The sequence below is a fragment of the Periophthalmus magnuspinnatus genome, chromosome 8 (genome assembly GCF_009829125.3).
Source record: "Periophthalmus magnuspinnatus isolate fPerMag1 chromosome 8, fPerMag1.2.pri, whole genome shotgun sequence".
NCBI lineage: Eukaryota > Metazoa > Chordata > Actinopteri > Gobiiformes > Gobiidae > Periophthalmus > Periophthalmus magnuspinnatus.
Genome location: NC_047133.1, coordinates 28,089,936 through 28,117,207, shown reverse-complemented (window position 1 = coordinate 28,117,207; position 27,272 = coordinate 28,089,936). Strand labels below are relative to the sequence as shown.

The following is a 27,272-nucleotide window of genomic DNA, read 5'->3' as shown; positions in this document are numbered from 1 at the left end:
ATTAAAGTGGCTCTGTGATTGGTTACAAGCGCTGATGAGGTAGACCGGAACCCGCCTTGCTCTGGACCGCACCCCGGCTGGAGCTGGCGGCCACTCGCGGAGTAAAATTGAGCAAACCAGTCAGCAGTCTGAGGAAAAGGGAGGGCAGAAGGAAGAGGGGCAGAAAAAAAGCGATAGAAAGAGCGAGTGAAGCGGAGAAAGAGTGGGAGGAAGTGAGCGCTATAGTTTAGCCTCAACTCCACAGAGCTGCTGTCGATAGATCCGCGAAGACGCAGAAAGAGCCGCACGACTGTCGTTTACCACCCCCTTGACGGCGACCTGCAGACAAATAACAGGTAATACGTTGGACTTTACCATTTTGGCGACCACGCTTTGTCCGTGTTAGCCTCCATGTCCCATTGAAACTACAGCGGCGCACTTCAGCAAGTGCACTGAACCAGGAAGCCCAGCTGCTAGGTCATGCTGCAACTTCTGCAGCAGCCGTGCTAAGTGAAATGAGGTTCAAAACCGATTTATCTACACTTTCACAATAGTATACGGACTTTAAAAATAGCTGTTGGTGTTTGTGGAAACTTCTAACTCCGTCATGAGTCTATTAAGAGGCAGCTTATTATTTGGCAGCTGCTCAGGAGCTAAAAGCCGTAACGGAGCCAGGAAGTGGTTCGTACTTCGCTTGAATGAGCTGCAGGAAAAGGCCGGTGCGCTGTGAGCTGGATGGGGGCAGGGGCAAAGGAACTTTTGTAGCTCGACCGTCCGTTCGGCACAGACAGACAGAGGTGCAGTGTATTATTAGTGTGTGGCTAAACTTTAGATGTGTCGTGCTTGGAGCACACGCTGCGTGTGGCCAGAGAAGACGTCTGTCTGGCGGCGTGACGTCATACATTCACCGGCGATGTGAAAAAGGCGCCCGTGCGTCCCTGTGGCGATCTTGAGCAGTTTACCAACTGCTTATTTCAGCTATTCATTCTAGGCTATTAAGTACCATGTTAGATGATAAATATAGGAATATGGAAATTGCCTTGTTAGTTTCTTTGTTGCAAGAGATTATTTCCTGGGTAGCCTTTGTAGGCCTAAGCGATCCAGAACTCAAGCCTCTGACTCTGACATAATTTGATAGACCAGGCAGCTGACCTGATTTTTAATAGTCTTATTTGCCAAATGTTAACTGACAGTGTACTGTTTAAATAAATATATTATACATATAAACAAGAATGTATATGCAGTCAGTAGTATATTATAAAGTGGTTTTAACAAAATAAACTACCCTATAGAACAGTTGACACTGTTGCTTAAATTTATCTCATTGTTGGGTATATGCTTCTTATACTGAGAGAAAGGTAGTATAATCCTTGTTCGTAACATTATGTATACTTTCAACTCTACAAAGCACCTGATTGTATTTTAGGGTAATGTAAATTCTTGACTTTACGATGCCCCATCACAGTTCATATGTGTGTGTTGGTGCCGTTTGTGTTTGCTTTGCTCCATGGCACATCATTGTATTTGGTTTGCACTAGGGAAGCAAACAGTCTCTGGTATGTTCGCAGTTTGCACACCCTTGGTCTGAGGTGGGCTCCATCTCAGCTGTTTTAAACGACACAGATCTGGCATCTCTCCAGCAAAGCCTGCTTCTGTTTAAACCAGGTGTTGGTGAATTAAAAGCTCCTCAATCATAGCAAAATTATGTTAAACGTCAAAAAGGGTGTGTCCTTGATGTTTACTACAGTGCTTGTACGGTAGTATGCAAAAGACATATGGTATATTTCATATACTGTCCACAGTCATCCTTTGAACTCATTGCTCCTGTTCTCATGTCTGTTCAGATCCCCCCTGCAGAGATTATTGCCTTCCTTCATTTGTGTGTCAGCAAAGTCCACACACAGGCACTGTGGGAGCTTATACCAAAATTGAATGCAGACGTCACAGAATTTGACCCAAGAGCTGGTATGAGAGGCACTTCAGTCTAAGCAATGGTGTCTGTGGATGTTTAGATTTCATTGTCCTGACTCATTGTCCTGTCAAGAGGCCTATTGCTGGATTTTGGGAGAAAAATACAGAGGACATCAAGGCTTGCAAGGCTGTTGTTGCAAAACTATGACCTAAAGCATTCTTGTTTTATTAACCTCAAGTTGTCAGTTTGTTGTTGTTTTTTTACAGACTAGATTATCCTTTTGCCAGCTGTGTCTGCAGAAAGTTTACCTCATGCTTTAGTGGAGCATCATCTGGATTTCATATGAGAGTGACCTCACCTTCTCGCGTATATCATGTAAAGATAGTTAATTATTGAAAGTATGACACAGATGCAAAAACTGTTGAAATACAGTGGTAATAAATTACTCAGAGTGAGTTAAAGCTTGCATCCTGGTTCTAAGGCTAGTAGGCTACATTTAGAGCAGTCCTTTCAGGAGGTTGTAGAATATTTTTTCTGTATCAGACTTTCTTAAAGTAGAAGCAGCTGGCATCTTAGGTTTGGTGTTGCCTAAAAGCACTTTCCATTCCACGTAACCACCTGAAGGAACACGCATTTGCACAATTAACTGTGTTTTTGTAAATTGAACAGCTTTCTATTTCTGCAAGGAGTGTAAGCAAGCTAGGGGGTAAGCATCTAAATTTTTTTTTACAGCCAAGTGTTTGTACAACAATCAAGTATCAAGGAGAGCATAGATCTGTTGAACACATAACGGCAAAAAAATGTTGATGGAAATGTAGAATTTGTTCGAGCATTGGCATAGTATTATTGCTGTTAGTACAATCCCAATTTCCGTAGATGTAAAAATCTCATGGTATGGCTAATATTTATTGCAGTCATGTATATAAAGAGGAGATGGTCTATTCTTTTTATGTCTTATTTCCGTGTGTTGGTTTGCATAATGTCTCTGCTCTGGAACATCAGTCTTTGGTTTGTGACTGGGCCCGGTCAGCTGAGATTCATTCATGTGGCAAAACATTCCAGTCTCTCTGCTTTGGGTAATGCAGCGTCCCACAATCCCCCTCAGAGTGGATCAAGCCATCCCTCTGTCCCATGTGCTCTTGTCTCTGTCCCTGTGCTCTCTACTCCCCTCTCCTCTGCCCTGTTACTTCAACAAGCGGCAAGTATACCTATAGCCGCATGTTGTAGTTTTATTTTGTTTAACCTCTGCTGAAATATTTCCTTGTCCTCTCTTTACTTGCTCTGTTTTCCTCTACTTACAATATACGTCAGTGTTACATCCTCTCTCCGGCTCGCACCTGTAGTTTTTCAGTAGAAATTGAACAATACCAGGAAATGGCAGAGCTCCAACTGGGATTCCATACAATAAGGTCCAGCCCTGAAGAATGCACTTTGACCTCAACTGTTGGGGCTGTTGCTTTTGGATCTTGAGAGCAGATTTTTTTTCTTTGTTGTAGAAATTGAGGTAATGTTGGATTGGTGATAAGTGCTGACCATAGGAATGCAGCCTTAATCATTTTGCTAAGTTGGATTAAACAGTTTTACACAGGAGTTCTTGTGCTCTGTGGTATAGCGCCGCACTCTTGATATTATTAAAGATAAGGTTTCACCAAATGAGGATATGTTGCGAAGGGTGTGTTTCTCAAATTATTTTTGGCACAGAGCCTGCTTTGTGCACCAGTAGGAATTTCAAAAAGTATATAGGCCTACAAACAAATTCATGATGTATATCTGGATGCATTATGAAATTGGTTGTGTTGCATTTATAGATGACGTTGATTTAACAGTTTTGAAGGATGACATCACTTTCTCCATGTTTTGGGTTTACTTACTCCTTGCACACTCTCCCCATATGGATTAATGGGAGAGTGCAGAGACAGAGGTCATTCTTGTTTCCTAGGATCAGCAGTAAACATTTTGGGTTTCTTGTCTAGTAATGTAAACCTATCCACCTATGGGTGAGTTATGAGTATGATTGTCCATGTAGTCAGTTGGGTGTGTGAAGTTTGCACCTGCCATCTGACTATCTGATGATTGAGCTAGTTAATACTTTAGAGATTGCGCAATGTGTTTGTTCAGTTTGACAGTTTAACCTACTTTGCGCTCTGTGAACTTTGAAACGTACTGTGCTTCAAGTCCACTGTCTGGTTTTTAAGTCTTTCATGACCTGTCATCAAAACTCCTACAGACCAGATGTCCAGGTTCCCCCATATACATGATATACTTGTATCATGTTGAAAGTGTTTCACTTCATAAGGCCACTTCAAGTGCCCTCAATAAAGATAAATTATAAAATATTCCACAGTATTTCATTGTAAGTCGTGATTGCCTTTGAGACCTTCTTGCTCTGCTCTGCATTCTTCTACGTCTGTTTATAGGCTTACATAATCACACGTCTGTTTGTCCATCGGTTGATATCACTGCAGTGGGGCTGGTGCTGGGTAGTCCGGGAAAGAGCTGACCCATACTGCGTCTATTGGAGTTAATCAGATTAGATTTATGGTGCCTGCTGTTTGGTCTTTGCCCTGAAGATGGTCTTATCTGCTCTTTTTAAAAGTATTTTCCTGGTTGGATTTTATTTCCAGGTTATTAAACAAGACTTTATTATTAAACTCTCGTTTAATAATAAAGTCAAAGTTAAATAATCTTTTTTATAAACTGTTCCGGACTGACATTTTATCACTTGCATTCCTCAAACATGGAGTCCACCCCACCTGAATAGATCCCATTGTTTGAGGAAGGCCCTAAAGTTGTGTTAATGTCTTTATTAGTCCCTGTGGAAGCCCGTAGATGCTAATGGCAGATGGTATTGGTCGGCTCACATTTGAAAATGAAATGGAACCCAGGTTTGGACAAGAATGTAAAAGTAATGTGGAAAGTGATGACGATCTGTCATGCACTGTGTGGATTTTCCAGCCAGACTTTAATTGACTGCTCAGAGGTCCAAGCCGCACAGCGTGTGCCCACCAAAGCACCACCTTCTCTTTCCTCCAATCCTCCACAACAAGCTCCACAAATGGCAACATACTTCTCCCACTTTGTCATTTCCTCCAGCTCAGTCTCCCGCATGAACCACCTTCAGCTCCAGGGAAGTGGGGCCATACTAGGCCTGGCCCTGGACCCTCTAGGATTGGAGACTGTTTGATCTGGCTCCTCAGATCTTGGTCTTGGCTTGAACAACAGGCTGACCAGTTTTCAGATATAAAATAGTTCAACAATTAAATCACTGCCTCAATAATAATGCTACAACTTACGGTATGTGTTTTTTGTTATTGTTGGGCGTTTTGTGGAAGGCATGTTCAATAGTGAGAGCCAGAAGACCGGTGCAGGCAGTGTCAAACGTCCACAGCTGATGTTGAGGACATGAGGCTCTGACTCGTCTAAACCATGTGAACTGTGAGGGTGCATAACTATTGCTCTGATTATTAATATTTCTGTCAATGCAGCCAACGCGGAGCAGCTAGATGAGCACCATCACGGTGCAGGTTCTACGGAGGAGGATAGACTTGTGAGACAGGGAGGGTTGCTGTGGTGGAATGGAATAGTCCTGGTGAATGGAAAGCCCTGCTTCTCTATAAAGGCTGAGGTTGACCTGCTTTCTGCTCCAGAGCTCTCCTGTCACACAGGGCTGTGACTGCACTTCCTCTGTTCTAGTCTCACTTCTACTGTTTGTTTTAAATCTTTCCTCTTTTATGTTGCTGCTTGCCTCTGACATTTAGGAGGAAGCCTGTAGGAATCACTCATTTAGAGACCATGTGTTCTAGAAATTGCTAAAAGTTTATGGATGCACAAATGTCTGGTACTTTGCTCTAGATTGCATTGTGTAGTATTTGGGTTCAGTGTTCCCTCATTTACCGTAGGGGTTACATTCCAAAAATAATCTGCGATAAATGAAGTCTACGGAGTAGAAAACCTAATTTTTTTTACTATTAATATTATATATATTTTAAGGCTGTAAAACTCCATGCACTTCATACATGTTTCTCAGACAGGCATTAACATTTTCTCACATTTCACTCTTGTTTAAACACTCTCAAAGTTCAAACCTTCATAGATTTAAAAAAAAATGAGAACAAACATTATAGAACAAAACTAAATACTATACTGTACTCTAAATAAAATCGTAACTTTTAGAAATACTGTAACAAATTTAATCTTAATGATCAACCTACGAGGTTGGACACATAAGAAATGATTAATGGCGACTCTTCGTCCTGGCGCCACTCCGCTGTAATGTCTCGTAATGTTCTTTTTCCTGCAGTCATTGATCCACAAAGCTAAAGCAGACTCCATCCGCACAATGGTTACAACCCTTTATGCATCCTTGTTCAAACTTATTGCTGCTGTTGTCCTTATGTTTTCGTCCTCCTTTATGTTGAGTTTTCATGCAAAATCTCTTGTAGACGCGTTGCGTTTCTACGGCGCGTTTTCAAGAGTCAGAACGGCGCGATTCTGGCATTGACGTGGTGCGTCTTGAGCACCCTTAATATCCAGGAAATTGCATGATGACTGATTTAATGAGCTCCAATGACTAAGCCAACTAATCCTGTTGTAAATTGCTCTCGGCAGAGTAGATAATATTTTCACAGCTGACAGGAAAAACTTTACATTTTTAGAGGACCTGAAATAACAAGAGTAACAGTCTTTAGCGGTACATATTGATTTTATTAATATTTGCAATTATTGACAATGTGGCTAAACAACAACTTTCTGAATGATAAAATTAAGTTGATATGACCTAAATGGCCAGATAAAAAGCTCTTTACAACCCAATAATCTTGACATCCTTTAACAGGAACCTGATTCTTTGAAAATGCCCTTGCTGTTTCAGTTCAGCTGGTACTGCAGAGTCTGATGGGGGCCTTGTATATGGAACATTGAGGAGTAAAATTAGTCTTTTCCCCAGAGATTGAGGGAGTGAAGTGTGTCACTGATCAGAGTCAGTCCTCCACCCTCCTATCAGTCCTCTCTATGCTGCAGGAGCCACTCTTTAAGGTTACGGGAAAGCCTTTATAGCTCTCTGCTCCATTAACCTTCTAATGCACTACTCCCCTAATAAATAGTGCATTAGTTAGAAATTGGTTTATTGGGATATCTGTTAGCCATGATGGCCTCAGAGAATGAGATTATACACATGTATGATTACTAATAACTGCTTCCTTTAAATATAGAAAAGAATGCATTCACTGAGTCACTCCTTAATGACCAGCCAGAAGTTAGTAAGTCTGAAAAAAAAGCGACCTTTTTTTTTTTTAGGAGTGGGTGCTATATATAATATAATATAATGAATCTCTGATATTCGAGGGCTCCCCCGAATACCATATTGGTCCAATATCGAAAATTCAGATGTTACAATTTAAATTATTTTTCTATTTTTACCAAGTTGCCCTGATCTGTGTGCCCATGGTTGCATGTTTACACAATCATGCATCTAATTATATATATATATATATATATATTTTATTTTAGTAATGGAAGTACTTTTGAATTGCTACAAAATATCAATTGGCCTACAATGTCCACGAGAACAGTTTAGGAAAAACAAGTCTTTGACCATGAGATCCAAGAGCCCTGTGTGTGCTCCATGTCCAAGTGTGAGGAGAGTGCTGAGAGCTGAGCAGGAAGCACTGATGTGATAGGATACAAAGCTGGAGAACAGGTCAGAGACGGGAGGCCTGGTCAGGGTGGACTCATGTGGAATCCCTCTCCCTGATACAGGGTGAGTATGAGAGGAATGTGACCTTGAAAAGACTTGGATAAACACAAGGCCAGAGACGGAGGGAGGAGGGGACACGCAGAGACTTACAACGGGACTCATTTGACCCGCCATAAGTCGTGGAGTGGGGTTGGCATTCACCAGGGAGGAGTTTAGGAGTAGAGCTGGTGCTGGGTCCTAGCACACACGGAGGGGTCATGAGAAGGACTGGGTTCTCACACATCAGGGTTAAATGTGCAGGAACAGACACAACTATGTTAAATTGGCGAACTTTCTATACATGGAGTTCTTGAGGGACTGCTGATGAATGCACAAATGTTTGTTTTTTTACGAGGGTCAAAGAAAAGTGATGTGCAGAATCTGGTGGCCTGTGATGTCAAACAGGAGAATGTCAGCCAAATTCCGACCCATAGTGTTTATAAAACCCGCCTTGTGCAATCCAGACTATTACCCTTTTGCTAAATTTTACTTTAAATGTTGATCATTTGTCTTCTCCAATGTTGAGTTGACTTTTCTAAAGTTTTGTTATGGTAAAGTGTGTTTATTGTAGGCCTTACTTGCAAGAATTTCTTTTGTTTGCTTTTACTTTGGTGTGGTGTTTGAACTTTTTTTTCCTGGCTCCTTTAGACCAATTGGTCAAAATTTTTTGCAACCACCAATGGACCTTAGGTGCGTACTTAAAAGCCAACACACAAGTATACGAAATTTGGCTTACTTCATTCTTCCGTTGCCGATATTTTTCTACCATCATACCCACTGAACCATGTTACAATGCTGAATTCCTCAAGGCACTTTTAACAGCCTGTAATTTCCCTCATGTTTGCATATGAAAAACATACCATAAATAAGCAGTGTGTCGTCCCAAAGGAGGGCAGTGACCTGGAGTAGAGCTAGGATTGATGATAATTGAGTTGAGCAGATGTACATGTTCTTGTTCAGTGAAGTTGCACTCAAACCTCATCTGCCTTCTCTTCTGACTGGTTTTACTGGTCCAGTCACTTTCCATGTGGTAGATCTCCGCACTCCCCTTTGTAGTGGATTATTTATGTGCCAAACGGTGTCAATGTTGTCCTAACAACAGTGTAATGTTTTCTGAGTTGGTGGTGTGTCTAATGATTGGAGACATCTAGCATTTGAAGCTAGTGGCAAAACTCAGGACTTCTGTCTTTTGCTGCTTATTCAGTGTTTGTTTAGTGACTCAGTTTCAACTTAATGTTTACTTCAAGTTCAATGTTGCACCAAAATACTAATACACCTCTGTGTTGGGGTTTAACAACATTATTAAACTGCACAGTAAAGATCACCATTTTTTATTATAAGGGGAAACCCTCAAGACGAAACTGAAGAAACATGTAATGTTGAATGTAGCTCAGATCAGGTGACATGTTTATTGATGAAGTTCTGCAGACACTGGTTATCTGAGCATCAGTCTTCCCAAACACACTGATCTGTCATGAACTGGTTTATCACATCCTGTTGACCTTTACATTCCTCAGAGTACACAGTGATGCGCAGATATCAAATGTCATGTTTTGTTTTGTCTGAACCAGTCAGGTAGGTTAGTGGACCAAAATAAAATGACTTCTATTAAATTGTCCCAATGTGAAATATTCTTTTGTTGCCCTAGTTTCCTTTTATTTGTTCAGTCTCAAGCTCATTGTTGCTCCCCCATACAGTTACTTATTTTTTTTATTTTATCAATTTTGTTTTTAGTAGTTATTTGATTTCATGTAATTGTGTTTGTTTGTTTTTTTATTTTGTGTCCTCACAGCCACCATGTCAGCCGCTGACAAGTTCCTGTATGTGGACCGTAATGTGGTCAACAACCCCCTGGCCCAGGCCGACTGGGCATCCAAGAAGCTGGTGTGGGTGCCTTCAGAGCGACTGGGCTTCGAGCCGGGCTCTGTGAAGGAGGAGCGTGGAGATGAGTGTGTGGTGGAGCTGGTGGACTCAGGGAAGAAGGTGCGTGTGAACAAGGATGACATCCAGAAGATGAACCCACCCAAGTTCAGCAAAGTAGAGGACATGGCCGAGTTGACGTGTCTGAACGAAGCATCTGTGCTGCACAACCTGAAGGAGCGCTACTACTCAGGGCTCATTTATGTGAGTACAGTGGTACAAAAACCTGCACATATTACACACAGCTTAGTTCATTTGGGTTCACTCATGTGGCCTTAAATGGCTTCCCATGAATTGTTCCATTGGCCCCAAGAGCTGGTCTGAGATGGCTGCGCTCCGGAACGGTCTCCCTGTCCTGTCCTGCACCTGATTCTCTATTGTTTGTAGAGACAATATGGACATAATGACCTGCCACAAAAAATTTAATCCTGCTCCCTGTTCTTCTGTTACTTTTGCTTATTGTATCTGCCCATATTTAGATTTGTCTTGTAAACATGAAGCCTGCAGGGACAATGTTGGAGAGTTCAGCTTTGGCTAAAATAGATGAACACAACAGGTGTGTCAGCCACCCTCATACTTGATGTGATTTAAGTATATTGCTGAGGCTGGAAAAGATTTTGGCTGTGACCTAGTCATATCAACACCCCTCTCAGTCAGAGGGGCTGTTGGCTGGATCCTCCAAGCACAGTCAGGCTGTGGGGCCACTGCATTTCTGTGTTCAGTTGCTAACTGTACTGAAGTCTTGCTCTTGTAGCTTCAACTAATCTAGGCAAGGCAAGGCAAGGCAAGTTTATTTGTATAGCACAATTCGTACACAAGGTAATTCAAAGTGCTTTACAGAATAAGAAAGACATTAAAATCACACAAATCAAACATAAATAATCACAAATAATCATCATAAAATCAACATTAAAAGAGAAGAGTGCAGAATAAAATGTAACCACTTAGGATTGCTAATTAACTGTTCTGTCTTCATGAGTTTGACATTTATTCTTTATTCTTAAAAAAGCCAGAAAGCAGGAATCTGTATCTATAGGAACGCTTAATTATGTATTCAAAAGTGTAATCTCTAGATTGCTGGAGCTGTAAAAATGCACTTTTCAAGTGTCTATATGAGGACCAAAAATCCATGATGTGCAGATTTGTAATATAACTGAACCTGTGAAGTTTTAACTGAACTTTTACCATAACAAGGTCACACTGCAGTTCAAACTGCAGCAGGGTGGAGTCAGACTTACATAATGGAGGAGGAGACTGAATCTCATGTGAAACTATGTGTCAAAGGGGGATGGGCACGCATGGAGCTATGAATCCATGTTGACTCTGCATCTGAACCAGTGCCCTTCTAGTGTTAATAGGTGATAGTTAAAGAACAAACTATCTGACAAGGAATGTTATAATGTATCACAATATATATTTTTACTCATTGTGTGTGTGATCTAAAGCGGTGTCTGTTGCATTTTTCTTGACGCAGACATACTCGGGTCTCTTCTGTGTTGTCATAAATCCCTACAAGAATCTGCCTATATACTCAGAGGAAATTGTGGACATGTACAAGGGCAAAAAGAGACACGAAATGCCCCCTCACATCTACGCCATCACTGACACAGCATACAGAAGCATGATGCAGGGTAAGTCTTATCCACAGGTGAACTATTTAATGACATACCTTGATCTGAGACCTCCAATGGCACTCGAGACTATACCGGACACCTATAGTCAATTTATTTAGTTTTACTTTCCACTGGACCTTCCAAAAGATTGTAGTACAAGGAAAATATTGTAAAGTTAAGCTGAATATTAGAAGAAAGGAGAGCAAAGATAACTTTTCTTTATTGAGCTAATGTTGGATCCTTGTGCATGTTTTGTGAGCCTAGTGGGAGAAAGCAATAAAGACAACTATAGTCTTGGATCATACTGTGTCATAAACATAAACTTTTGTTTGCCTTCAAATGATTAAACCCAGAAAACATCTACACTGACCTATCTACATTTTAAGGTTGTTTGGATTTTAGCAAATATCTTATTTATTGTAGGGGCTTTTTCGTTTTCCTAGTGGGGAGCTTATTTATTTCAATTTTTCTGAAGACTTGAGCTGTAGCGGGATGAGTCAGTACTTTTTGTGACTCACTAAGTGTTTCATTTTTGGGGAAAACCTTCTTTAGGTTATGTTTGGGTTATTGTGTTATTTGCATAATGGCTTTCAATATTATTTACCGTCTATACTTTCTTCCTCAATATATCATACTTGAAAATGTGTTTGTATGACAGGCATGTGTTGTTTAAGCATCATCTTAATTTCCACATCAGGCGCTCCATACTCTTAGAAATTTGCAAAATACCCCTTGCAAAAACATAGCCTAAATGTAGTTTCCTTGAGTCTGTTGTCTGTAGTGTTGGTAAGTTTCTCCAAAGCTCTGATGACCACCGTGTACTATGTGAGCACTGCATTAGTGTGGTCCAAGGGTAATTAGCTGGCAACTTCAAACTCCACTGCACTTTCCCCACAACAGGAAGCAGGAAATTCATATCCTGTCTGTGGCTTTGCATTTCCTGTCATACATAATGAGTGTATGCTCTTTGGTGATAACATGTGTACTTAATGCAACACCTTGGATGCCTAATGGAAATGTGTGTTTGTTCTCTTCAGATCGGGAAGACCAGTCTATTCTTTGCACGTAAGTTGACATCACTCTTAAACAATGGCATTGGCAAGTGAATAACGTTACAACTGTTACAATCACATATTCTCTGTCAGTCAATATAAGCTCTCTGTTAAAGTGACAGCAGTATGTTGTTGTTGTTTTTTTAACTCCAGTAAGGCTCATCAGAAAAGTGAAAGTCTTAAGAATTTCTTAACCATTTGGCTGCTTTTGTTAATCTAATATTAGAAACTGAATTTGTCACAAATTTTCTTAAATGAAGTGGTTGGATAGGTAATAATTATGTATATTATTTTTGCACACACAGAGGAGAGTCCGGTGCCGGAAAGACAGAAAATACCAAGAAGGTGATCCAGTATCTGGCTCATGTGGCCTCTTCTCACAAGACTAAGAAAGACCAGGTCAGTGCTACCTTTTCTAGCAATTTTCCCTTTCATAAACTGTTTGATAAAGATGAAATGATTCATTTTTGAAACCCTACTTTATGAAAGGAAATATAATCTGCACCAGTTTAAATTAACAAATGCTTTTTATTGCAGATGTTGTGTGTATGAGAACAGACAGCATTGCTTTCAATTGCTTGTTGAGCTCTACTAGAGCTAATTTGACTCATTCAATTTTTATGGTGTATTGATAATCTTGCATAGCCAACATGGGTCAAATAGCCCTGAGGTACGGATTCATACTTATAAAACTCACAGTAACATTCAACAGTATCTATGACTGTGTAAAACTGCATTAGTCTCATCTCCACTGGCTTTGTGTGATGGATTACTCAGCTGGACTTGATCAAAACCAGTGTCTATATTTGTTGAGGTTATATTTTTCTCTCCATCAACAGAACATCTCGGTCCTGTCACATGTGAGTTGAGTCTACATTAAGCTTCATCCTGTCCTTCCACCTCTCTCTCACCCCTCTGTCCCTTGCTCACTCTCGCTTTGTGTTGTCGGACCGCTCCGCTTTCAGGGCAGAGGTCACTTGTTAAAGCCAGCCCATAGGAAGTGGGAGAAAGTTTATTGGCAGATCAGTTGCATCTCTACGCATATAGTCAAATTCAGCCAGACAATACAAAAAATATAAAGGAGAAAAACTTTGCCTGGTTGAATTTTTTTGCGTGCAAATCTACTATTCAATTTGTTGCTAAAATGCTTTTTTTGCGTATATTATCAAATGTCCAGATTTTGTTTTGTTTTTTTATAGTCTAAATTGCAACGGGGCCAATTAAATGCTTTTTAGGCAAAAACAAATTGTTGTCCATGCCATACCTTAATAGTAATGTTTAGTTTAAATAATACACAGTCACATGGGAATACAGGAGGCTGACTTGTATATGAGGAGACTGCATATAAATCCCTTTAAGTGGGATATTTAATTAGGAGACTGGGCCAAGCTCTTGGTGGGGAAAATAGAAAATATTTACAGGAAACTAAGCAGATATTGATTTCCAGAAAAAAACCAAACATGCACATATGACTGCTGGACTAGCTCCTGCCTGAATCAAAGGTCAATCTTTTCTGTGCAAACACGAGGGGGGCACATGCTTGTTGTGCCCCCCTCGTGTTTGCTTACACAAAGATGTCCAACATTAGTTTCTCTGGTGCCTATGCGTTCCCTGGGTGACTCTCTTGGTGACAGGTGATGGGTTCCTGGTGTGTGGGCACTAACAAGTTCAGTGTTGGGACCTGCTTGGACTGTGTCGTTTGTCTCATGGTATTCCTGTTTGGTGCTTGTGTTTTTAAGTTTGACATGTTGAATACTGTGTTTTCCCATGTATTTAGAGTAAGTATGTTATCATTTCTGACAAAAGTATTTTGATCACTCATTTGTTCATATTAAATCATAACTGATGGACTTCAGAAATTAATTGAATTAATGATTTATGCAGGCAGCACTGATCATCTTTTGTCCTTCTCACTAGGGTGAGCTGGAGAAACAGCTACTGCAGGCTAACCCTATTCTGGAAGCCTTTGGAAATGCAAAGACTGTCAAAAACGACAACTCTTCTCGATTTGTAAGAGACTTTCAGATGATATCAGCTGAACAGTGTGTACTTGTGTTGACAGTGTCATAAAAGAATCTGTTTCTCTTCAGGGAAAATTCATCAGGATCAACTTTGATGTCAACGGTTACATTGTGGGTGCCAACATTGAAACCTGTATCCTTAAAAATATATACATTTTTATTATGAACCTGAATTAACAATGTCCTCAGTCGGTCTGATAGAGTAAAAGCCAAAAGTTAAATTTGTCAACTGGACAAAAAAATTTGTAAGAGTTAAGATGTTTTGCTGCTCAAGCTGCTTTCTTCATTTTACTTTCGGCTTTTACTGAATTAACAATGCAAGCCAGTTAACGATGTCTAAGATGTTTTGTTTAGTTGTTTTTCTTTTACACCAATACAGGGACATCTGAAATAACATGTGCATGTAAACAAACATATTAGAAAGTTTCCTTAATGCTTTTGCTAGATTTGTTGGAAAAATCAAGAGCTATCCGCCAGGCAAAGGATGAGAGAACTTTCCATGTCTTTTACTACATGCTAACAGGGGCTGGAGACAAACTGCGCAGTAAGGCTTGCGTTCTTAAAGACATATCTTTGACAACAGAATTGTGTAACTGAATTTTGCTACACCTCCTAGATGATCTCCTTCTGGAAAACTACAACAACTACCGTTTCCTCTCCAATGGCAACGTGACTATTCCTGGACAGCAGGACAAGGACCTCTTTGTGGAGACCATGGAGGCTTTTAGAATCATGGGCATCCCAGAGGAGGAGCAAATTGGTAAAGATGACAACAGCTGTGCTACAGAGTTGTTACGTAGTGTTTAACTCTTAATCATGTTAACATTATTCTTATAGGCATGCTGAAGGTGGTGGCTGCTGTGCTGCAGCTTGGAAACATGAACTTCAAGAAGGAGCGCCACACAGACCAGGCATCCATGCCTGATAATACAGGTGGGACGCGAAAAGCCAGACAAGGCCAGGCCAATACCATTGCCTTCTTTGTTTTGGATAAAAAACAAAACAACATGTTGGGCATATAAGCTAGTTGATGCAAATATTCAAGATGGGCCTATGGTCTAGATCTATTCATCGCTATTATGTAGTTGGAGCACTTTCATTTGACATAAAATTGCACTAAACCAGTAAATGGTCCTGCACTCCCAAATGTAAAAAACAGTTACTCAAATTACTCATTTATGGTAATTATAATTCTCAGAGTATAGTACTCACATGCCTCCTCTTTTAAACCTCAGCTGCCCAGAAGGTGTGCCATCTCATGGGCATGAATGTGACGGACTTCACCAGGGCTATCCTCAGCCCCAGGATCAAAGTGGGCCGAGACTACGTGCAGAAGGCGCAGACTCAGGAGCAGGCAGAGTTTGCTGTGGAGGCTCTGGCCAAAGCCACTTATGAGAGGATGTTCCGCTGGCTTGTCATGAGGATCAACAAAGCACTGGACAAGACCAAGAGACAAGGAGCCTCTTTTATTGGCATCCTGGACATTGCTGGATTTGAGATCTTTGAGGTTAGCAACTTGGATTGTATGATGTAATTGTATAGCAATACCAGTAACCACAATAACACTCCGGTATTAAAGAGTGCCTTTGTCCTCTGTCCTGTCTTGTGTTCCTCCAGCTGAACTCCTTTGAGCAACTTTGTATCAACTACACCAATGAGAAACTGCAGCAGCTTTTCAACCACACCATGTTCATCCTGGAGCAGGAGGAGTACCAGCGCGAGGGCATCGAGTGGAGCTTTATTGACTTTGGCCTGGACCTGCAGCCCTGCATTGACCTCATTGAGAAGCCTGTGAGTTTAATAATGCAGTTTCTCATAAACCATTTTGTTTCACTGTGTTCCTGTTAAATACCTATCCTGAGTGGTGTACACTCAGTTAGGTGCACATAGTTGAACAAAAACTATTCACTTTTTTCAGGCCAACCCACCTGGTATCCTGGCTCTTCTGGATGAGGAGTGCTGGTTCCCGAAAGCTACAGACAAGAGCTTTGTAGAGAAGGTCCTTCAGGAACAGGGCACACACCCAAAGTTCTTCAAACCCAAGAAACTTAAGGATGAGGCAGACTTCTGTATCATCCATTATGCTGGAAAGGTACATACAAAAAGACATAGGTCTACAAATTATAAGATCATGTCTTAAGACACATTATAATTTGACAATTCGGCTTCTTTAGGTTGACTACAAAGCAGATGAGTGGCTGATGAAGAACATGGACCCATTGAATGACAATGTGGCTACACTGCTGAACCAGTCTACTGACAGATTTGTGGCTGAGCTGTGGAAAGATGGTGGGTTAACCTTGAAGCTTTGGTATTGTACAAACACCTTGACATTTGGGATTTTATTTACTTCTCTTCATATTGTTCTTGGTTGCGGACCTTTGTTCTCACCTATTCTTTCATCCATGATTTCCTTTGTTTGGCCCCATTTTGTCTGTCATTCCTTTTTGACTGGGTCTCAGAGGTGCAAAATTGTCAGAGAGCCTATTTTTATCAGCGTTTTCCTATTCTCCACTCAGACTCAGGTGACATGACTTTTTTTCTTTTGAACTGCTTAAATCTGCCACATCTTCATGTGGCATCCTCATGTGTTTCAGTTGAGCAAAAGTGTCCACCTTACCTTCTCAGCTTTTGTCAATGAACTCTCCTCTCTTCTTCTGTGATAGTGTTGTGTGGGACCCCTGGTGTTGCTCATGGGTACTGCGGAAATGGGTATAAACTGCATGGGTTTGGTGTGGTTTGCCACAAAATACATGCCCACTGCAAGTTTGACACACAGACAAATGATACATTACAAGAGCTCTACAATCCATTCACAAACCACTTTTCTGCAAGTTCTTTTTTGGTTTTGGGTGTGTCTCATTCCTCTTAATTGCAGTAACTTTTCCTGTTACATTGCAAAAAAAAGATATATAATAATAATAATAATTATATATATATATATAAACTTTTAACTGCTTCACGGGTGGGATATCTCGATTCAATATTGCTTCAGGAGTGTTGCTCCTTATTTTCATAAAGTGAATCTCTTATCAACACTTTCTTGGACTTGTCTGAGCTTGAATAACGAGTAGTAGTTCCATGGAAGAGTGTGCTATGGAGAATAACTGACAGATGATCAAATGGCATGAGATGGTTTGACTACATGGATTGTATTAAAGATCATTTATAAAGGAACACTAGTAGTTTTTTAGATTTTTAAATTTTTTTTTGTACATTTAGGTTCTGGTACAAAAAGAGAAATGAGACGTACCCATCATTGTGCCTCTCCACGCTTCACCTGCATTTGCTCCATTTAGTTTTTTGTCCTTTTCACTTATGTTGATTTGACAGTGTTCCTGTACATGCATACTGCCTAGGCATTGGGTTTGACTTTGCATGGATATATGGTGGCCTATAAATGGATCTATATCTATATCCTAAAGTCTTCTCTCCCTCCTCCAGTGGATCGCATTGTTGGTTTGGATAAAGTGTCTGGCATGTCCGAGATGCCCGGTGCCTTCAAGACTCGCAAGGGAATGTTCCGCACTGTGGGCCAGCTCTACAAAGAGCAGCTGTCCAAACTCATGGCCACACTGAGGAACACCAACCCCAACTTTGTCCGCTGCATCATCCCGAACCACGAGAAAAAGGTGAAAGAGCGGGTTGTTGACCAAATTCAGTTATTATCAGCTAATGTTATAATTGGTCTGTCCTTAGGCTGGTAAACTAGACCCCCACCTTGTCCTGGACCAGCTGAGGTGTAATGGTGTGTTAGAAGGTATTCGTATTTGCAGACAGGGATTCCCCAACCGCATTGTCTTCCAGGAGTTTAGACAGAGGTACCAAATTACTCTAAGGATTGCTAATACCTGCACTAGCATATAGTTTGACACAATTGTGCTCACTTGTAGGTATGAAATCCTTACTCCCAATGCTATTCCTAAGGGCTTTATGGATGGAAAGCAAGCCTGTGTGCTCATGGTAAGATATTTTGAACACTTAAGTTGCATTACTGTTGTGTGACCTATATAAACATCTCAATGTACAGATGGTTACTAAAAGTAAAGGTATAAAAAGGAAGAGGTTGAATGACTGTCGTGTGCACAGATCAAAAGCCTGGAGCTGGACCCAAACCTGTACCGCATCGGTCAAAGCAAAGTGTTCTTCAGAGCTGGTGTCCTGGCTCACCTGGAGGAGGAGAGAGACATGAAAATCACAGACATAATCATCAGCTTCCAGGCTTGGTGTAGGGGCTATGTCGCCCGCAAGTAACTACACAACTAACTTAAACCAATATTTTTTTTTTCAGTTTTATCTCTAGACCTGTTTATTAATGTGTTCTTTATTGCAGGGCCTTTGCCAAGAGACAGCAGCAGCTAACTGCAATGAAGGTTATCCAGAGAAACTGCGCTGCTTACCTCAAACTAAGAAACTGGCAGTGGTGGAGGCTCTTCACAAAAGTAAGATGTGAAGGAAAAGTAACCTTTTTAAAATGCTAGCACCATTTATTTATTTTAATCAGGACAATGGACAATTCCATTAAGCATAAAGCAGAGATGGATATACCAAGTCATAATGCAGTAACAAAAATGGCTAATCATATTACACACTAGACTGTATTTTGCCTTGATTCAGGTTGAAGAAATGTTTACAAATGGCTATATGACTGACTCCAACTTAAATTCTAAATGTGCAGAAGCTTACTGTAATATAAGTTTAGTTTTAGATCATCTACAGGTGTATATGTGGCATGCATGAACATACTGATGATGTGTTCAGGTGAAACCTCTGCTTCAAGTGAGCAGACAGGAGGAGGAGATGCAGGCTAAAGATGAAGAGCTGCATAAGGTTAAGGAGAAGTTCATCTATGCAGAGCAGCAACTTAAAGAAATGGAGGACAAGCAGAGGCAGGTAATAATCTGACAATTCACATGTGTTAAATATTGTGTAATATTTTAGGATGAGATTTTGGATTATGTATTGCATTGGTTTCACAGATAAATGCTGAGAAGGTGGCGCTTCAAGAACAGCTCCAGGCAGAGACAGAGCTGTGTGCTGAAGCGGAGGAGATGAGAGCCCGACTGGCCGCAAAGAAACAGGAGCTGGAGGAGATCCTTCATGACCTGGAGGCCCGTGTGGAGGAGGAAGAGGAGAGGGCTTCTCACTTAACTACAGAGAAGAAGAAAATGCAGCAGAATATTGCAGTGAGTAATAGCATCAATGATTACTGTCATTTAATGTCTATCTGTGCTCCAAACTCATGAAGGGGATTGTGCTTCTAGGACTTGGAGCAGCAATTGGACGAAGAGGAAGCAGCCAGACAGAAGCTGCAGCTGGATAAAGTCACTCTGGAGGCAAAGATGAAGAAGATTGAAGATGATGTGATGGTTCTAGAGGATCAAAACACCAAACTTAACAAGGTTAGATTTGACAGTCATCACTTTATCCACCTGAACATGGAGATAAAGGGAGTATATGATCAGATGTTCAAACATATCTGCCTTTTGTAGGAGAAGAAAATGCTAGAAGAGAGGATCTCTGAGTTCACCACAAACCTGGCAGAAGAGGAAGAGAAGTCCAAAAGTCTTCAGAAACTCAAGACCAAACATGAAGCCATGATCACAGACTTGGAGGGTGAGACAACTATCAACTCAGAGTTGTTGCATTTATGTTTTTACACCAACTTAGAAATGCCTAAAAATTTACTTGGCATTAAAAATGTTTTTCTTTTAATTTCTTGTCAGACCGCCTGCGCAGAGAAGAGAAGCAGCGCCAGGAGCTAGAGAAGAACCGGCGTAAAATTGAAGGAGACTTCAATGAGGTTCATGACCAGATTGCGGAACTGCAGGCCCAGATTGCTGAGCTCAGGGCTCAACTGGCCAAGAAGGAGGAGGAGCTGCAGGCTGCCCTTGCTAGGTATGGTGCCCTTCAAAAATAAACGGCAAATATCAGCATTGATTGATAATAAAATCTTTTTTTTTTTTTTTAACTAAGGATTGAAGAGGAGGCTGCTCAGAAAAACTCGGCCCAGAAAAAGATCCGTGAGATGGAAGCTCAGCTGACAGAGCTGCAGGAGGACCTGGAGCTGGAGAAACAGGCTCGTGCCAAAGCAGAGAAGTATCGCAGAGACCTGGGCGAGGAGCTTGAGGCCCTCAAGACTGAGCTAGAGGACACACTGGACTCCACTGCTGCCCAACAAGAACTCAGGTACACAGAGAAAGGCATATTGTATGTGGGCATTTAAATTATAATGGCATTTCAATGTATCTTTCATTTAAAATGGTTCGGTTACCCAGAAAAAATGCAGGATTTTAGATATGCACATATGCAAGTTTTATATATTTTGTTATTCAGCAGGCTTGTTTTGTAAGTTTTTGTGTTTTATTTTCTTAGGACTAAGCGTGAGACTGAGGTGGCTCATCTAAAAAAGACCCTGGAAGAAGAGGCAAAGGTTCATGAACAACTGTTGGGTGAGATGAGGCAAAAACATGCTCAGGCCTTTGATGAACTCAACGAACAGCTTGAGCAAGCCAAGAGGGTAAACTGATTTTTCACTAATTGACTTGTAGACTTAGAAATGATTAATTATTGTAACAATAACTGATAAATGTGTTGTCCCCTAAAGAACAAAGTGTCTGTGGAGAAGGCCAAGCAGGCGCTGGAGTCGGAGAGGAATGAACTTGCCATCGAGCTGCAGACACTGATGCAGGGCAAAGGAGAATCTGAGCACCGCAGGAAGAAGGCTGAGGCCCAAGTTCAAGAGCTGCAGCTTAAGTTCACTGAGAGCGAGCGCAACCGAGTGGAGCTAGCTGAGAAAGTGGCCAAAATGCAGGTAATGAATTATCTCTACATATAACATCTATGAAGATGTCTGAAGTGTTATATCTCGTTGCTGATCTATCCATGCTGTGTCCATAGACGGAACTAGATAATGTCAACACCTTACTGACTGATGTGGAGGGAAAGTCCATAAAAGCGACCAAAGACTTCTCTACTGTGGAGTCCCAGCTGCAGGACGTCCAGGTATATTGCACAAATCCTTATTTGTTTCTGTAGAGTTGTGCCAGTAAATACTAATAGATACTATTTGTGTGGTCTGACAAAAATATATTTTTTTTATATCTGGGACCCAAACAATGTCTATATGTTGACCATTTAAACAGGAAGTGCTCCAGGAGGAGACCCGTCAGAAGTTGTCCCTGGGTACTCGTCTGCGGCAGCTGGAGGAGGAACAGAACAACCTGAAGGAGCAGCTGGAGGAGGAAGAGGAGGCCAAGCGGAACGTGGAGAAGCAGCTACTCACAGCTCAGGCCCAGGTACACATTTGTTTAGTCATAATGATGATCTCATACTTACAAAATGTTAATGATACTGCTTGTCTATAGCTGGCTGATTTGAAGAAAAAGCTGGAGCAGGATGCCAATAATCTGGAGTCTACTGAAGAGGCAAAGAAGAGGTACCAGAGGGACTTGGAGACTGCAAACCAGCGCCTGGAAGAAAAATGTACTGCTTTTGAGAAACTAGACAAGACCAAGACCCGCCTTCAGCAAGAGCTGGATGACATGCTGGTGGACCAGGACCACCTCAGGCAGATTGTCTCGAACCTGGAGAAGAAACAGAAGAAGTTTGACCAGGTAAAGTATTTTTGATTGAATTTGAATGTAACACATTTTCTAATGTAATATTAATAAAGTCATATTCTGTTTTTAGATGCTTGCAGAGGAGAAGAACATCTCTGCCCGTTACGCAGAGGAACGTGACCGCGCTGAGGCAGAGGCCCGTGAGAAGGAGACCAGAGCTCTGGCTTTAACTCGAGAGCTGGAGTCTCTGATGGACCTGAAAGAAGAACTGGACCGCAGCAACAAACAGCTCAAAGCAGAGATGGAGGATCTAGTGTCCTCAAAGGATGATGTTGGCAAAAATGTAAGTCTCGTGCCATAATCTCTTGCAAACTATTTTCATTTAAAAGGGGAATGCTGAATTTGTCTCACCATGGTGTATTCAGCTGCCATCAAAATTTAAGAGAAAGAAAATGTTAATGAGCCTCATTGTGATTTGTATCTTGTCAGGTGCATGAGCTGGAGAAGTCCAAGCGCACTCTGGAGCAGCAGCTGGAAGAGATGAAGACTCAGCTGGAGGAGCTGGAGGATGAACTCCAGGCCACTGAGGATGCCAAACTGAGACTGGAGGTCAACATGCAAGCCATGAAGGCTCAGTATGAGAGAGACCTTGCAGGACGCGATGAGATGGGAGAGGAGAAGAAGAGGGCTTTGGTCAAACAGGTGACTTGACACTATCATTGGATACGTCAACACTTTGTACATGTACTTCTCCATGTTTCTGTATAAAGTACAGGTTGCAATTTTTTTTTACTAAATAAAATGTAGAATTTTAATTGATTGGTGCTTTAATCTAATATACTAACGAAAATGTCCTGTGTTGTCCAGGTGAGGGAGATGGAGCTGGAGCTGGAGGATGAGAGGAAACAGCGCTCTGCTGCGGTGGCTGCTCGAAAAAAAATGGAGCTGGATCTAAAGGAGCTGGAGGCTGCCATCGACACGGCCAACAAGAATAGAGACGAGGCCCTCAAACAGCTCAAGAAACTGCAGGTCTGTGTCAGCCCAGGCAGTCAACAACATCTTTTACAAGACATTTGCACTGGTTTGATTTTCATCCATTTTCCATTTCCTCCACTCAGGCCCAAATGAAAGATCTGATGAGGGAGCTGGAGGACACCCGTATGTCCAGAGAGGAGATCCTGGCCCAGAGCAAAGAGACTGAGAAGAAGATGAAGAGCATGGAGGCTGAGATGATCCAGATGCAGGAGGTCCATTTTCTCTCCAAATTTAGAACAAATTTTTATGTCACAACGGACACTACATCTTTAACTTTATACTGTAACTTTTGTAGGAGTTGGCCTCTGCCGAAAGGGTGAAGAGGCAGGCCCAACAGGAAAGAGACGAGCTCCAGGATGAGATTAACAACCAGGCAGCTAAGAAGTGAGATCTTTTCTAATAGTCACTCTTTGTTTTGGCATGTCTTTTGAAGAAAATGGTTATGTCTCCTGTATGTTGCACATCTTTCAAATTTGTCTCTGCCTGTTCTCTCAGTGCGCAGGCAGCCGAGGAGAGGAGGCGTCTGGAGGCTCGTATCGCTCAGCTGGAGGAAGAGCTGGAGGAGGAGCAGTGCAACACTGAGCTGGTCAATGACAGGCTCAAGAAAGCAAATCTCCAGGTCTGCTCACTGATCCACCAAAAGTCCAATTGGTGCTTGCTGTGTGATTGCAAATATATTAAATGTAGCTTCTGTGTAGACGGATCAGATGAACGTGGAGTTAACAGCTGAGCGCAGCACTTGTCAGCGTGTGGAGGGGGCACGGGCCCAACTCGAACGCCAAAACAAGGAGTTGAAGCTGAAACTTCAGGAGCTGGAGGGAACTGTCAAGTCCAAGTACAAGGCCAACATGGCTGCTCTGGAGGCTAAGATTGCCCAGCTCGAGGAGCAACTTGACATTGAGACCAGGTACAGTCCAGCAGAACATAGTCCAGTTTGTTCAACATACTGTGCAAGGATATGCTCCTTAGTCTGGTTACTCTTTCCTCAGAGAGAGGCAGGCTGCCACAAAGCTTGTGAGACGCACCGAGAAGAAGATGAAAGAGGTGATTCTGCAGGTGGATGACGAGAGGCGCAATTCAGAGCAGTACAAGGACCAGGTAAAATATTTTAATGATGTCTACTCAGAAGTCAAATATACTGTACATATCAGAAAAGCTGCAACAGCATTTTGAGATGGATATTTGTGTTCTGTTTCTACCCCATCAGCTAAACTAGCATCTTTTACATTTCAGGCTGACAAGTTGAACTCTCGCATGAAGCAGCTGAAGCGTCAGCTGGAGGAGGCCGAAGAAGAGGCCCAGAGAGCCAACGCCAACCGACGGAAACTGCAAAGGGAGTTGGAGGATGCCACTGAGTCTGCAGACGCCATGAACCGTGAGGTCACCACCCTCAAAAACAAGCTCAGGTAAACGTCCACTTTATACTCTCCATCAGGTCCTTGAGGGTTCATGGGAGTTTGCTCAACCTGTCCCCATGCGTTTTATGGACCTAGAGAAGGTATTCAACCATGAGGACGTGGTGTTCTTTGGGGGGTGCTCCGGGAGTATGGGGTCCGAGGCCCTGTGCTAAGGGCTGTCCGGTCCCTGTATGACCGTAGCAGGAGCTGTGTTCGCATTGCCGGCAGTACGTCAGACCTGTTCCCAATGCATGTTGAACTCTGCCAAGGCTGCCCTTTGTCACCGGTTCTGTTCATTGTATTTATGGAGAGAATTTCTAGGCACAGCTAGGAGCTGGAGGGGGTCTGGTTCGGGAACCACAGGATTTCATCTCTGCTGTTTGCAGATGATGTTGTCCTGATGGCTTCTTTGAGCCAGGACCTGTAGCAGGCACTGGGGCGGTTTTCAGCCGAGTGTGAAGCGGCTGGGATGATAATCAGCTCCTCCAAATCCGAGGCCATGGTTCTCGACCGGAAAAAGGTGGCTTGCCCTCTCCGGGTGGGTGGTGACTTCTTGCCTGGAGTGGAGGAGTTAAAGTATCTCGGTGGTCTTGTTCACAAGTGAGGGAAGGATGGAGCATGAGATTAACAGGCGGATCGGTGCAGCTTCTGCAGTGATGCAGTCACTGTATCGGCCTGTTGTGGTGAAGAAGTAGCTGAGCCGAAAGGGCGAAGCTCTCGATTTACCGGTCAATCTGTGTTCCTACCCTCACCTCTGGTCACCTTGGGTAATGACCAAAAGGACAAGATCGCAGATACAAGCGGTCGAAATGGGTTTCCTCCGCAGGGTGGCTGGGCACTCCCTTAGAGATGGTGTGAGGAGCTCAGTCACATGGGAGGAGCTCGGAGTTGAACCGCTGCTCCTCCACATCGAGAGGAGCCAGCTGAGGTGGCTCGGGCGTCTGTTCAGGATGCTCCCTGGATGCCTCACTAGGGAGGTGTTTCGGGCATGTCACACCGGGAGGAGGCCCGGGGGAAGACCCAGGACACGCTGGAGGGACTATGTCTCTCGGCTGGCCTGAGTGCTCCCACTGGCGGAGCTGGAGGACGTGTCTGGGGTAAGGGAATTCTGGGAGTCCCTGCTGCTGCCTGCTGCCTCCACGACCCCAGATAAGCGGAATAAAATGGTTGGATGGTAAATGTCCGTCATATTTAGTTTCATACTGAACTATACTCTGGGGAAAAGGCCTAAGAGCACACAAATATTTATTAAATACTTATACATATTTGCTTTTCAGGCGTGGAGATCTTCCCACTTTTGGTGTGCGGCGTACTATTCGCACTGGCACCGGCATAGAGAGCGATGAGGAGAGTGAAGCGAAGACCGAGACCCCTGAGCCCAAGCCTGAGTGAAACAGCACCATCTATAATCCACACAACTGAACTGCATAATAAATGAACATTACTGTACAAGCTCATAAGACCAATATTGTCAAACTAGTGTCGGGATCTTTCCCTGGAAATCTATACCTGTGAGCATCTGTCACCTTAGACAATCTATGCATATACCTTCATTACACAGAGACTACAGTACACAGGGACAATCAATATACAACATTATACCAATACTTCCAAGACTTTAGCTTGTCCATTTGCTCGAATTTTCATTCTCTGGGAAAAGTAATTATACTATTTTTTTATAAGGAACCTTGCAATTATGAGTAGTCCGAACTATCTATTTTTCTAATTGAAGAAGGTAAAAGAAATGAAGACCGATTTACTGGATGGGGACCAAAGTAATATCTCAAAATAGATTTGTATTTTAAAATTTTTATAATGGTTAAAAATGGAAGAGCTTTTTTCTTGCTTCTGCTCCTCTTGCCTCAGATTATGATGAAGGTTAATATGCTGAAATGTATTCTCAATTTAGCTGCACTCGCTTTTCAGCCTATATGCACCTATGGAAACACTTTTGAGGTTGAATGATGACTGTTGACTGTGCTGAATTTAATAATTTTGCACTGAGATAAAAAAAAAACAAAAAAAAAACCATCCATCCTAAACCACTGCCAGTTGCATGTTTCCTACGTCGAGTCTTAGTATGGCCTTAACATGTGGCTACATTCCACTTGACCGAAATGTGTTTTGCTGGACATGCATTGATTTGTATGTTTATCAGTGTTTATTGTGTAGGTTAAAGGTGAATGGGAGGTGGTGGAGGGTAGACTCTGACTCACTGCACACTGTATTCCCAGGGCACAGCTTGGTGAGAAATGCAATGTTGTCATAGGCCAAAGGCACATTTAAAATAACATTCACTGTAAGACATTTTTTATGAATGGAAAAACGAGCTGTGTCCCCAAGATGCTTTGGCTGGCTCACACTGCTGGGAAGTGAGAGGAAATGTGTTGTTCAAAACCGCTCACTCTTTCGCACTTAAAGGAATATGTGGAAAAATATGGATCTTCTCCTTTCTCTGTCTGCTCTTGGAATCAATCATATTGTGTTATAACGATTAAAGAGGCTTTCTAAACTGCTACAAGTGCCATGTTTTCTTCCTGTGTACATGTTCTGATGATATTATATTTGTAAGCAGTAGAGGGCAGTCAAGCTTTTGAATGTGGGGCTTGGGCTTGCTCAAACCAGTTTTAGTGTATAGTGAGGTCATAAACAAGGATGGGGACTGTGGTAAGAACTCTTATTGCTCCTTTTTAAATGGTTAAAATAATCCTGCTACAGATTACATCACACAGTCCTGTATTTTGTCAATGAAAGACTGAAACCCTTACCTATATAAATTCTTTCATAATGTTACATGTTACTATTGTTTCATGTTACTATTAAAAAAAGACAAACTAGGAAATCTAATGTAGCGCCTGCCTTCTCAAAGTGTGACATCACATCTTTCTAGAATCACCAACCAATACAATTGTGTGAGCCACTGGATAATCAAATGTGCTAATTAACTACATTTAACCACAATTATCAAATAGGCCTCAAGTAATGTAGGGAACTGGGGAACTTAATTTATTGGCCTCTTCATGGGTTGTGGTATCCTCTTAAAGAGC

At 42.0% G+C, this 27,272-nt stretch overlaps 1 protein-coding gene across 2 annotated transcripts; it reads left to right on the top strand.

Moving 5' to 3' along the window:
* The first annotated feature begins 35 nt into the window (after positions 1 to 35).
* LOC117375564 (myosin-9-like) lies at positions 36 to 26,740 on the top strand. Of its 2 annotated transcripts, XM_033971889.2 has the most exons (41): positions 36 to 335; positions 9,418 to 9,749; positions 11,020 to 11,176; positions 12,196 to 12,223; positions 12,516 to 12,609; positions 13,050 to 13,070; positions 14,128 to 14,220; positions 14,301 to 14,364; positions 14,677 to 14,775; positions 14,848 to 14,991; positions 15,069 to 15,164; positions 15,467 to 15,738; positions 15,849 to 16,022; positions 16,150 to 16,323; positions 16,406 to 16,520; positions 17,676 to 17,863; positions 17,931 to 18,052; positions 18,125 to 18,194; positions 18,321 to 18,481; positions 18,565 to 18,673; positions 18,993 to 19,124; positions 19,211 to 19,417; positions 19,496 to 19,633; positions 19,724 to 19,847; positions 19,958 to 20,129; positions 20,208 to 20,420; positions 20,607 to 20,751; positions 20,839 to 21,045; positions 21,132 to 21,236; positions 21,377 to 21,529; positions 21,599 to 21,847; positions 21,924 to 22,136; positions 22,283 to 22,495; positions 22,661 to 22,822; positions 22,912 to 23,040; positions 23,124 to 23,212; positions 23,324 to 23,447; positions 23,527 to 23,735; positions 23,818 to 23,926; positions 24,062 to 24,234; positions 25,503 to 26,740. In XM_033971889.2, the coding sequence occupies exons 2-41, from the start codon at positions 9,423 to 9,425 to the stop codon at positions 25,615 to 25,617; spliced, it is 5,889 nt and encodes a 1,962-aa protein (XP_033827780.1). In that variant the 5' UTR covers positions 36 to 335; positions 9,418 to 9,422; the 3' UTR covers positions 25,618 to 26,740. The 2 variants fall into 2 exon arrangements, with proteins under 2 accessions (XP_033827780.1, XP_033827781.1); XM_033971890.2 differs by lacking the exon at positions 13,050 to 13,070.
* Positions 26,741 to 27,272: the final 532 nt, after the last annotated feature.

Coding starts and splice junctions, on each gene's coding strand:
- LOC117375564 (XM_033971889.2), top strand. CDS start 9,423: ATGTCAGCCGCTGACAAGTTCCTGTATGTGGACCGTAATGTGGTCAAC. Junction 18,053..18,124: donor TTCCAGGAGTTTAGACAGAG/GTACCAAATTAC, acceptor GCTCACTTGTAG/GTATGAAATCCTTACTCCCA. Junction 19,125..19,210: donor TGGAGGACAAGCAGAGGCAG/GTAATAATCTGA, acceptor TTGGTTTCACAG/ATAAATGCTGAGAAGGTGGC.